Consider the following 12551-nt stretch of genomic DNA (forward strand, 5'->3'; position numbering starts at 1 on the left):
TGGGGGGAGGGGAGGGGAGGGAGAGGAGCCTGGGGAGGGGAGAGAGGAGCCTGGGCAGGTGGGGAGGGGAGGGGAGGAGGGGAGAGGAGCCTGGGGAGGGGAGAGAGGAGCCTGAGGTGGGGGGAGGGGAGGGGGAGAGGAGCCTGGGGCAGGGGGAGGGGCGGGGGGGGAAGCTTGGTGATGGGGAGGGGAGGGGAGGGGCTTGGGGAGAGGTGCCTGGGGCAGGGGGAGGGGAGGGAAAGAGGAGCCTGGGGAGGGGGACTGAGGAGGGGAGAGGAGCCTGGGGCAGGGGAGGAGGAGGAGCCTGAGGTGGGGGAGGGGAGGGGGAGAGGAGCGTGGGGGCCCCCGGGCAGGGCTGTCATTTGCCCTGGTGGCAGGAGGGGGATCCCTTGAACCGCCTGGATCCGCACTCGGGCTGTGACGGGGAGGGGTTCTGGGCCAGCGAAGCCTGCGGGCTGGGTGTGTGGAGGGGCAGCGTTAGCTCGGCACGGAGGTGGGGGCCTTGGAGACGCGTGTGCCATGCTGCACCCACAGTCAGCCCTGTGCCCAAGGCTGGAGCTGGCCGCGAGGGCAGCTGGACGGGGACGTTGTTTTCAGACCGACCTGGTGTCCCCGTCTCCCCTCTTACCCCCCACAGAAGGAGGCAAACTCTGCCCAAGTCCAACCGCCGACCCAGGCTGTGCCGGGTGACCCAGCTACAGGTGATTCAGCCCCGGGGTGCTGGGAGGACCCAGCCCTGCAAACCCAGGCTGCTGCTCCATGCTTCGGAGACACTTCTGCCCCGTCCACTCGGCTGGGTGCTGGCTGGGCTGTGCCTCCCTCCAGAGGCTGGCACCAGCTACTTCCAGCGCCGCTGAAGGTTCTGGGTTCAGACGCTGCTGCTGCTGCATACAGGGCACGTTATGCAGCCTCCCCAGAGGTGGTCGCATTTCAGCGGTGAGTGAAGGGGATTCTGTGTGCAGAGAGCAGCCAATGAACATTGGAGAGAAAGGGGCTGGAGAAAGGTGAGGTGAACAGCCCGGTAGGAGGGGAACTCCCCACAGCCCCTGGAGTGGGGGCAACATCACGGAGAACAGCCACCATCTCTTCTGCAGCAGTGCCTCCTGGCCAGGGGAGCAGAGTGCAGCGCCCTGGAGACGAGGGCTCTGGGGCTCAAAACGCCTCCCAGGGAAGGGTGGAACCGGCAGCTGGAGGTACCCAGGGCCCGACAGGTTGCTAGGGCAGGGGTCTGGCCTTACAGGAAGAGAGAATTTAACAGGCAGAGCTAGGAGCTGGCTGCGGGGTCTGTGGGTGCTCAGGGCTGGGAGCTGGGTCCTGGGCTCGGTTACTCTGGGGAGCTGTTGTGGCATTGCTGTGACGCAGTGCAGTGCAGGGTCCGGCACAAGGAGCAATGGATGCAGGGGCGTAGTGGGCCACAGGGACTGGCTGGGTCGGAGGATCGGATCTACGACCTGCCCCCTCCCTTTGGCTTGGCCAGGCAGCCTGCAGCCACATGGTGGCCCCTCTGCCAGCCCCTGCTGCCTGGAGGGCAGGTGATGCAACCCACCCAGAGGGCTCGTTAGAGGAGAGGCCGCGTTGCTAGCAGTGACGCTGTGTGTGTTGTTTGTTGCTAGCAGAGACCTGGGACCTGCTGGCGCCAGCCCTGGGCCTAGGGGAGATTTGCACATCCCTGCCCTCCTCTCTGGGGCCCGAGAGCCTGGCTGGGGCCGGGCGGGCAGAGAACCCGCGATGAACCGAGCTGCCAGAGCCAAGGCAGTGCCAGGGAACTCAGTACGGGGTCCCCGATCGCTGAGCAGGGCCGGGCGAGCGCCCCGGAGCACATAGAGACCTGCAGGAGGCGCTGCAGGTCAGCATTAAAACCGCTGCCCGCTTGCAGCACTAGAGAGCAGGGTGCCAGCAAAGTGGGGCTGGCCAATCTATGGATGCTGAGTGCCAGCAGCCCTGCGGGCAAGGATAGGTGGATCCTGGTACCCACGAGCTGGGCTGGCCTGCCAGGAAAAGGAGCCAACAGTTAACTGCCCCCTTCCCAGGCAGGGTGGTCCCCCTGCCTGGCTAGCCTGGGCAGCAGGTGGGCACGGCCCGACTGAGCACAGGGGTTTTGGTCAGTCCTGGTGCTCAGGCAAGCAGGTGAGGGTGGGATTCGGGCAGACAGGGCCCTGGAGCCTGAAGCAGGGCAATACAGGCAGCAGTTGTGCAAGAACCCCTCCCGCCCCTGTTTACACACACACACACACACGTACCAGGGTCCTGGCAGACAAAGGGCCAGCGGGGATGGTGGACCAGGAGGCCACTGCATAGCTCCCTCTGAATCCGAGCCATGTGGGATGTGGAGGAGAAAAGCCAATTCCCCAGCCCCAGAACAACCTTGGCCCCTCTCCTGCTTCAGAGCAACCAGCTCCCACACAATACAGCCTCCCCCACATCTGCCTGGAGAAGCTGCTGGCTGTGCCCTGGGGGCACCGCGCCCACGCGCTCCCCTAGCAGCCGCAGCGTGAAGCCCTTTGCCACCCCATTGTTTCCTTTAAAAATAAATACTAAATAATGCAGAGATTAAATATTCTTCGTGGGCAGCTGGTGCTGGGGGGAGGTGTGTGGAGGAAGGCAGCTGACAGGAACAGCTGCCCATGCGAGAGCACTTTGCAGATGCAAAACAGCTCAATTAAACCTTCACGTGCTAATGTCTGCCCATGGGGCCGCAGCTCCGAGGGGTCTGGGGCAAGGCCTGGGACCCCACCTCTGGCAGCCCCACCCAGGTGACTGTGATGGCTAATGGGGGTGGGGGTGGCAAGCCCTGAACTGGTCACGGAGGATCCCAGCTAGCGCCATTGGAGGGCTCAGCAGATGGAGCCAGCTGGCACTGATGCAGATGCAAAGGTTCCCCTCCCCGTCAGCCAGGGTGGGAGCTGCGAATGGGGACATGGGCTTCAGGAGTCTGGGAGCTGGAACATACGGGGGCCTTGCAGCGAGGGGCTCTGGGGTAGCAGGTATTTTGGGAACCAAATAGCCATGGAGCCCTCCCTCACCCCCATTTCTCTCCAACCCCTTCTGCTCCGGCCCTGGACTGTGCCACTTAGAATCAGAGACTCTCAGGGTTGGAAGGGACCTCAGGAGGTATCTAGTCCACCCCACTTCCTAGGCAGCAGGGGCACAACCCTGCCCCCCACCCCAAGCAGCAGGGACACGACCACCCAGAGCCAGGGCTGTAAAAATAGAGCTTTTATTACAGGTTGTGTCTTTGCAGCACCTGGAGGTGGTGGCTGGGCGGTGGTGCATGCTGGTGGCAGACAAGGGGGGGGGTGTCAAAAATAAAATGAAACAAAATTCTAGGGAAGCACAAAACTTCCCTGCGGGAGCCGAGTGCTGCAGCAGCAGAGGGGCCAAGGCTGGGGTCAGTGCGCCTCTGGCCCAGGGAGGAGAGGGACGGGGGGCACAGTGGGGGGAGGGGAAGGACACCGACAGAGGTGTCTCCTTGGGCAGTGCCCCCACGGCTGAGTACGTGCTCGCCCTGAATAGCCGGCCCGGTGCAGCACTCTGGGACAGGCAGCCAGCGCTCGGCACAGGGAGGGCTCTGCCTGTTCCCAGGACAGTGGCCAACAGTCGCAGGGACGACTGTCATGCTGTATCAAGGTGTGTGGGGGGGATTGCCCATGGGGCAGGCCAGGGGTCCCACGGACATGTTACGGGGACTCAGAGGCAGCGCTGGGGTGGGGGTGGGGGGCTCAGTGCTGGCACACCCAGAGAGTGCCCTGCCCTGCGCCCACCCCCCAGCTCTGCCCATTGTCCTGGAGGCTCCGCTGACCCCTGAGTACTCAGGGGCCGGCCCCACCCAGCTGAGTGCTCCATGGGGAATGGGCCTCGGACAGCCGGGGGTGGGGGGAGTCCCCAAAGGCCATTCGGGAAACCTCCCAACCGCCGGAGGCTGAGCGGGTGCCACCGGGAATGAGCACCCCTGGCGTCCCCTCGCCCAGCCAGGCCCGTCCTGCGGCCTCCTTTGCTTTTCTGAGCGAGGGCCGGCGCTGAGCCCGGCAGCCTGGAGCCCGCGCGCCCAGCCTAGGACACGGCTGAGCCCCTCTCAGAGCCTGCTGCCAGGGGGGCCAGCGAGTGCCAGGCGTGCGGGGGCTGCCGTGCGGGACCTTGGCCCCCTGAGAACAGGCCTGAGCCCCCCAAGCTCGATGCACAGGCTGAGTCAGTGCCTGTCCCCAGCCAGCCAGATGGCAGCACCAGCCCTGCCTGCCTGCCCGGAGCAGGGGCCAGATCCCCCCCGCCATGCTGGCCCAGAGCTGCCCAGCCGTGTCATCGGGGGTGGGGCAGAAAAACCCCACCAGGAAATAAAAAATGTTAAAAAACCTTTGGGGAAAAAAGTATCAAAAGGCTTTAAATCCCCCCCCCCCCATGCTGGTTTGCAGAGCTGGGGCTGCAGGCTGCAAAGTGACCCCGCCAGGCCGGGCCTGGCCATGTGCCGGGGCAGTGGGAACAGGCAGCTTTATGGGGAATTTCCCCCTGGGCAAAGGGGCTTCCCCTGCTACCCTAAACCTGAGCACTAAGGCTCCCGGGAGCTGGGCTCCTCCGGCCTCCCCCTGCCCCCCACTCCTCCGCAGAGGAGCAGGAGACCCTGGTGGCTTGTGGCAGGCGCAGCTAAGGTCCCGTGAGGGGGGAGCAGGCCGGGAAATGCCACCGTGCAGGCTCCCGAGCACGGGCACTTGGTGGCAACAGCCTAGAGGTGTTGAAATCCATCTCAGAGCCAGCCACGGCCCCGCGTGCCTGCAGCCTCCGGAGGCTGGGTGGGGGATGCAGGTGCCGCGACGAGAGGCCCCAGCCAGTGCAGAGAACTCCAGGGCAGCCAGGCAGGGCTGTGTGGGAACAGATCGCACACAGCCGACGCTGATGGCGCATGTGCACGTCCCCCTCCACCCCCACAGCGGGGTGACAGATCCAGCATGTGGGGGCAGCGGGACCTCGCACGCGCTGAGCCGTGGGTTACCCTTGCACGCTGGGACATGCCGTTTGGGGGAGCCGCAGCTTGGGCAGCAGAGGGAGAGGGTTGTGTAGCAGGTGGAGATGTGACCCCCAGCTCAATGGGGAGTTGCTGTCACACTCCCCAAATGGGCAGAGCCTGCCCCTCCCGCAGCTACAGCCGTAAGGAGAGTCCCATACACAACCCTGCAACGCCTCGAAACCGAGCCCCAAGCTGCTGAACTACTGCCCCGGGGACTTCCATAGAGTTGGGGGGGGGTCAGCCAGAGCCGTTCCAGCCCTGCAGGGGCTGGTTTCCAGCATCGTGCGTCTCACGCAGGCCATTCGCACTGAGAATTACACCCGATCCCGCTGGGCCACCGGCGCAGCCCCCACCCGCTCCACGGGACCGGACCCCGTTCAATTCAGGCGAACACATACTGAAGATGGGAGCGGCAGGCTGCGGCGAGAGCGGCGTAGCGAACCCCCGCCGGGGGGCAGAGAGGTACCTGGCTTGGTGGGGTGCTCCAGGCCTGCAGGGCGCCCGTGGGGCTGGTCCGGGGGGCAGAGGACAGGCTTGTGCTTACAGTCCTCCGAGGAGTTCTAAGGCTCTCAGAAGAAATTCCTCATCACAAACAAAAACTGTCATTTTGTAGAAAATGTGCCAGCTCCACTGCACTGTGAGCAGGTGGGGGTCACAGCTGGAGCAGGAAGGGCCCTGGAAGAGCCGCAGGGGGGCTCTCGTCCACCCCCCCGCCCGGCCCCCAACTCCTGCAATTGCACCTGCAGAGAGGAGAATCGACGCTGGCAGAAGGGTGGGCCTCATCCCAGCGACATCACCAGGAACTGCTGGCGAGGCCCCTCCAGCGCGCTCCATCCGCTCGGCTCGCTGCAGCGCCCAGGCCAGCGGGACGGGAGGCGGGGGCGCGGCAGGGGGTTACGGGCAGAAGGCGGGAGGGCGTCAATGGAAGCTTTCCGAGTCTGATCTGCAGCGCAGGTGTGGCGGGGGGTGGCTCTGAGCGGCGCAGTTGGGGAAGGCCGGGCCAGGGCCGGCAGGGGGTGAGGGCAGGGGGCACAGGACCGAGGAGCCTGCGAGCGAGTAAGGAAGACTGGGAGTCTGACCACAGAGCGGGGCAGCTTGTGTCCGTGGGAGGTGGGCCCCGCACACATCCGCCCGGGGCAGGCAGCAATGGGATGAGTCTCTGGGAGCGCGGAGCCCCTCCGGCTCCTGGGGGCTGGCTGGGGGCGAGCTCCGGGAGCCAGGGACCTCAGCAGAGGTGGTGCCGGGAGAGACTCCAGCATCCCCCGGCGGTGGCGGCGGCACCGAGATGGAGGCGGGAGCCGAAGGCGTAAGAGGCGGCACTGCCGCCGGGGGCAGTCTGGGCGGCTGCTCGCTCCTGCTGCTGGGTTTCGGGGGCGGGGAGGAGAGCACGGGGAGGCCGTAGGGGCAGGCCAAGGCTGGGGCGCACAGCAGCTGGCTCCGGAGCAGGTGCATCATGCGCTGCAGCTCCCGGCTGAGGTGGGAAACTTCCTGGTTGAGGTTATTGATCTGGAAAGAGACACAAACCATGTTGAGCAAGGGGATAGTGCCCTGAGGAGGTGGCACCCCGCCCTGCGCCCCCGCATCCCCTGCCCCCCGGCTCAGCGGCGCCCCGCCCCGCACCCGCACCCCCTGCCCCCCGGCTCAGCGGCGCCCGCGCCCGCACCCCTGCCCCGGCTCAGCGGCGCCCGCCCGCGTCCGCATCCCCTGCCCCCCGGCTCAGCGGCGCCCTGCCCTGCGCCCGCACCCCCTGCCCCCACCTCAGCCCATGGCTCAGCAGTGCCCTGCCCTGGCACCAGGCATGGCCGGGCTACTCTTCATGCTGGCTGTCACCCCACTTCCAACGGAGAAGCAAAGGATTCTGGGAGCATGGGGCAGGGACGCCCCTTTGGATCCGGCTGCGCCGGGATCTGCAGCCAGCGGAGTGTGGATCAGGACGGGGCTGGCGGTGGTGACCGGGGGGGGGTGTGTGTCTCAGTGTTGCTATGACAACAGCCTATTTCGCGCCTGTCTGCGGCCCCAGCACAGCCTCTTGGGCTCTTTTACCCCATGCATCCATGTAGCCTGAGCTCGGGCAGCGCGGGACGTGTGCCCCGACTGCCCCACTGGGCCTACTGCCCTGGGTTTTGTCCACCAGCCCCACTGGCAACACACCCCAGGGAAGTGGCTTGTTACCTGCTGCTGCTGCTGCTGCAAAGAAAAATAAGCAGAGGAAGCAGGAGACCTTTTGTTATTGTAGGGCCTATCAAAAAACTGTTTAGTGCCACTGCTGTTACTTCTCTGCAGGGATGGCAGGTTTCACCTCCCGCTGGATCCGGGATGCTAATTGCTCACCCAGCTCCTCACAGCAGCCCGGGGTCCCAGCCCTGTCTCTCCTGGGGGCCGCTGCAAAGGAGAGGGAAGCCCAGAGGGCCAGGAGCCAACAGCCCCAGCCCGCTGATGAGCCCGAATCAGTCAGAGGGGACGTGCTCTCTGGCAACCTGGCCCTGCTGGTTTTACTGGGCTGGTCTGTGAGCTTCCACACGTGGCCACAGGCCATGGGGGACGTAATGCAAGGACCTCCCTCGGGGATGCAGAGCATGAGACCTGATGCCAAGATCCTGGCTGGTTACGGACAGTCTAGAGACCCAGCACAACCCTGACATTAAGCCACCCTGAGGCTGCTCTAGCTTATGCCAGGAAATGTTTCTATCCCTGCAGCAGCCTGGAACCTGGACAGGGCAAAGCCAGCACGCTGCTCCCCCGGGCAGCTCCGAGCAAGCTGCCCCACTCAGGAGCTGCCCCCAGGCTACAGAGACCCTGCCCTCAAGCATGCAGCCCGGGGGAGGTGGGAGCGGGGCACGGAGGAGGAGGGGCTGCTCCTGGAGCTGCGTTTGCTGCTATGAAATCGTTACAAACAGCCTGTGCTCGTTTTAAACCTGATCGCCTGAGCCAGGGCAGAGCCGCCGAGCTGCCCGATCTGGAGCGGGCTCAGTGCTGGAGGCAGGAGCTGCTGCCAGCTGGGGTCACTTCACCTCCTGCAGAACGCCCCAGGCAGCAGCGTGCAATGAGCCCCTCAGGAGGGAGCCGGGGGGGCCAGGCGGATGCGAACCGCGGGGGAGCCAGCCCTGCAGCGCCCACCCCTTCTCCCCCCAGCCCCCACCCCGGGCGCAGGGGCGCCAGGCAGTACCTCTTGGTTCAGTCTGCTGACGTTCTGCTTCATCTCCTCTGCTTCTGCGCCTAAGGCTGGGTTGGCCTCATCCGTCCCTGCAAGGAACCCAGACCGATCTCAGGGGAGGGCCGAGCACCCCCATGGGCCTTTGATCCCAGCCCCTCGTGACTCGCGGCCATGCCAGGACAACAGGCCGGGGCAAAGCCCCCCCGAGCGAGCCCCACATCCATTCCCCTGCCCCAGCTGACCCCTTCGCATACAACCCCTCCCCCACCAGGCCTCATTCCGGGCCCAAGCCCCGAACGTTCAGAGACGGGGGGGGGGGGTTCTGGCTGGGCGGAGTGGGGGGGCGCCAGCTGCCCCCTCCCCAGCTGTTCAGGCCAGGCTGGCAGGAGTGGAGCCTTTCCGCCAGCATCTGAACTAGCCGCTGCTCATCCCAACCTCGTGCACTTGGCTCTGCCTCCAGGGACCGAACCAGCATGAATGACTTCACCTGCTCCATCCCCCCCGGGGGCCGGCCAGCATGAGGAACGTGCCCAAGGGTGAGTCACGGCTAGGGATAGGACCCAGGCATCCTGACCCCCTGCACACCCCCTCCCCTCCAAACCCTGGGACAAGCACTCCCCAGGCCCAGAGTAAACAGTCGCTTATTCATGTCAAGCCGTTCTCCCCAGGCCAGAGCACGCCTCCGATCCCCAGCGCCATCTGTCCCGGAGCTGAGGCAGCACCAGGCGGTTACCGGACGTCGGCGAGTCTACGACCAAGCTCTGCCGAGGCGGCTCCACGTTGAAATGGAAGGTTTGCATCTCCGACGTCCTGCCATCATCCTCGATCCCATCAACGACCCTAAGAGGGGTGTGTGTGTGTTAATCCTACCGACATGATCGGCTGGTGCAGCACCGCTGGGCATCGCTAACCAGCCCCTTTGCCTCCCTAAAGCCTCTGGGGCCCGGGTGGAAATTCAAGCACTGGCAGGCAGAACCCGACTGGGGAATGGGGTCTGGGCGGCCCGGGGGGACTGAGCCCCGGGCTCGCTGGCCCATATGGGGCAACTCCCAATGATTTCAGCGTGGTCAGCTGAGCGGAGGATGGCAGCTGTTGCCACCAGGTGCCTGGGGTGAAATGAGCGAGTGGATCTCAGCCCTGATCCAGGCAGATGACTCCATGGGCCGATCCCATCCCCACCCCATGGCATTAACCGCCCACCCCCCATGCTGGCCAATTACCTGGAGAAGAACTGGTGAGAGCCGTGCAGGCATGTGAATGTGGCCACGCATGCTCCGGGCATGCCGAGAGCGGCTGTCTTTCCAACATGTGCACACACGCATGCTAATGAGTTCACCCCTGCCAACGTGCGCAGGCGTGCGAGCACATGGCGATGCACTCAGATGTGTGCAGCCGAGGCATGCGTGCAAACCTTCACACGCCGGTTTGGTGGCTTGCCACACAGCTGCGGGGTGCCAAGAACATGGCGCTGCCGGCGCTGCCCGTCCCTACCTGGGGCTCAGGTCCGGGGGGCCGGAGGTGTGCAGGGAGGGGATCAGGAGCTTGGCTGGCTTGCGGCCGTTGCTGCTCTCGCCGTCTCTCAGACACCGCGGAGAGGGACTCCTGCCCCGGCTGCAGCGGGCGGGGGAGCGACAGGTGCGGCGCAGAGCTGAGAACTGGCGCAGCTCGTCGCCCAGCAGGCTGCTGAGGGAGCCACGCCGCACGGGGCTGTGCAGGGTGGGCAGCACCAGCTTGCGGTGGGTCAGGCTGGCGGGCGAAGGGTGGAAGACGTCGTCGGGCTCCTCCTCGTCCTCCAGGATGGAGTGGAGGGGCTTCTCGGGGCTGGTGCCGCTGTCGGGGCGAGGCTGCGGGCAGAGGGAGGGAGCTGGGTGACGAGGTGAGGAGACTCGCCCCAGGGCTACTGCACTGGGTGCTGGCCGCTGGCTCGAAGGGCAGGACAGTGCCCCGGGGAAATGCCCCCCTGGCATCACCCAGCCAGGCCAGCGGGGCAGGGAGAGCAAAGCAGCAGCTTCCCTGCTCCAAGGCCCCTCAGGGACTTGGCGCCATGCTGTGACCGCAGCCAGCCCCTCTGCACTCAGCTCCCGAAGTCGGCTCGGCTCCATCCGCCTGCAGGCTGAGCCAGGAGGAGCTGCCACGTCTTGGTCCCCACCACTGCCCAGCCCAGGGGCATGGGAGTGTCCTGCTCAGAAAGGCCCCAGAGCGGGGGAGTCTCTCTGGTGAGCGGCCACTTCGCCCGCGTGTTGCGTTTGGGTTCAAATGAGCCCCTGGCACTAAGAGCGAACTCAGGGGGGTCTGAGCAGCTGCCAACCCAGCCTGGCACAAACCCAGCCTACCTGGGATAGCCGAGGGGATCTGGGAAATCGCAGGAGCCCCTGGAAAAAAAGCAGAGAAGGGCTTGTTAGTGCCACCCAGCAAACTCCTTTCAGACCAACACCCACTGGTACCGGCCAGCCATGGCCACCTCCGAGTGGCCGCCCGCCCGCCGCTGGGTTAGCAGAGAAGGACCCTGAGCAAACACTAGGGACCCTCCTGGCTCTGGACACGGACAGGAGAGGCAGGAAGAGGTTTCCCCACCAGTACTGGGATAGCGTAACCCAGCCCTCAGGGCACCGTGTCTCTGTCCCAATGCCCAGCTCTGCCTGGCCCCTGCTCTGGGTCTGACCTGCACGTACTCTGCGCCTGGGATCCCCTGCCCCGGCTGCTGTCGGCAGGAACGGTCCCCTAAGGGTCTGGAAGGCAGCTGGCACATGGTGGGCACAACAGAAACAGCACGTGGCCTGGGTCACTGGCAGAGCCTGAGGAGAGGGAGCCCGGGCCTGATGGCACGTGGCTTTTCCAAGGATGTGACGAGGGGATCTCCGCGATTCAAGCCAGACGCAGGGACCAGCGACCTCCTGATGCTCAGCCTTGGGCCAGTGCCGCGGCGAACGGGGAAGGTTCTCCGCTCGTGCCCCACAGCTCCCAGTCTCCCAGCACTCGGGTGCTGCCAAGGACGGGTCCCTCGTTAATACGACCGGGAGAGCAGGTCATCTCCAACCATCCCGCTTGGTGTCCAGGGAAAATCTTCCCCTCCCGCAGCCGGGGCTTCAGACCTAAGGCTGCTCCGCTCCCATCGCAGAGAATGGCTGCCCCGTTTCCTGTGTCTTCACCCCAGACTGAGAACGGCCCTCCGCTTCCCAGGGGCATCAGGGGCTTGAGCCAGCGTCCAAACCAGTGTCTGCTGAGAGGGCAGCATTGCCCAAAAGATGCCCCCTGCCTGAGGTCGGCTGGAGGCTGGGGGCAGCAGGGCGAGGGTGGAAGAGACAGAGCCCTGCCCGAGCTGAGGCCTCAGGCTCGTGGATTTACCACCAGGGTATATTTTACCAGCTCCTCGAGGCCAGGCTCCATGGGGCCACGAGGGGGCTGGAGGATGGGTGGGAGCAAGGGGGGCAGGGATGAAAGCCGGGGGGAGGGAGACTTCACAGCCTGCACTTAAGAGCGGAAATAGGTCACTTGGGGGGGAAGCCGGCCCACGCAGGGGGTCCGGCACAAGGGCCAGGCACCACTTATCCCTCACTCCAGTCCCACAAGGCCTGACGCCGCTCAAGTCCTGCTTCAGCCCGAAGCGGTGCCTTGGCCTGGCGCTGGCTTTGCGTCAGGATGAACGATGCCCAGCGGGTGCCTTTACCACCTTGGTTTTCTGGGCCTGTCTCCAGGCTCTCCCCACCCCTCCCTGGCTAGCCCTGCGGGGTCCCGCTGTGTGTGGGCTGGATCAGCGCCTCATGCCACAGAGGGGTGGTTTGGCGAGGACTCTGGAAACACAGAGACTTTGGGGTGGTTCTTGACTAAACCTACGAGAAGAGTGGGGGGGTGAGCGGGGAGCAGGGGCTGCAGGGAGGGGGAACCATTCACACTCAAAGGACCACAGCGGCCGGATGGGTGGAGGAACAGCTCAGGGGTCGGGAATGGGACACTCGGCCTTTCACCTCGAGGTCACTGCTTCGAATGCAGCCTGGGTCGGTAGCGACCGAAGCACGTTACCATCCGCCGGCTGTTCAGTGGCCTATGCGAAATTACAGGCCGGTCTCGCTCCAGGTCCTAGTGGACAGAAATCACCCATCACAACTGGCACCGCCCCGCAGCCAGCAGAGCAGAGATGGAGAGCGTTGGCAGGGAGCAGCCGGAGACAGTTGGTACCAGCACTGCCCAGCCTCTCCCTGGTCAGCGGGGTTGAGCCAGCACCGTTCAGCCAACCAGCAAAGCTGCTCCTGCACTCGGCACCTGCCACTGGGACCAGCTGGCTTGGAAGATGCTGCCCGGGGGGGATTGGTGCATCCATCCGGTTTGCTGATGTCACAATCCAGAGCAAGTGACATCACAAGGCATCACCACAGAGGTGACGATGATGTCATAAGCGCCGGA

The 12551-nt window shown here is 65.2% G+C and overlaps 1 protein-coding gene across 1 annotated transcript in view; it reads right to left on the bottom strand.

Moving 5' to 3' along the window:
- Positions 1 to 5200: 5200 nt before the first annotated feature.
- The window catches only part of KCNH4 (potassium voltage-gated channel subfamily H member 4), a 30581-nt gene continuing 23230 nt past the window's right edge, over positions 5201 to 12551 (bottom strand). The window contains exons 12-16 of the mRNA XM_039516273.1: positions 10484 to 10522; positions 9642 to 9994; positions 8884 to 8990; positions 8163 to 8239; positions 5201 to 6502 (exon numbers count right to left, since the gene is read on the bottom strand). Coding sequence (XP_039372207.1) covers positions 5915 to 6502; positions 8163 to 8239; positions 8884 to 8990; positions 9642 to 9994; positions 10484 to 10522 — 1164 coding nt within the window. The 3' untranslated portion in view covers positions 5201 to 5914. The remainder of the gene's footprint in view (positions 6503 to 8162; positions 8240 to 8883; positions 8991 to 9641; positions 9995 to 10483; positions 10523 to 12551) is intronic.

This window comes from Mauremys reevesii, linkage group 27, assembly GCF_016161935.1.
Source record: "Mauremys reevesii isolate NIE-2019 linkage group 27, ASM1616193v1, whole genome shotgun sequence".
NCBI classification, from domain to species: Eukaryota; Metazoa; Chordata; order Testudines; family Geoemydidae; genus Mauremys; species Mauremys reevesii.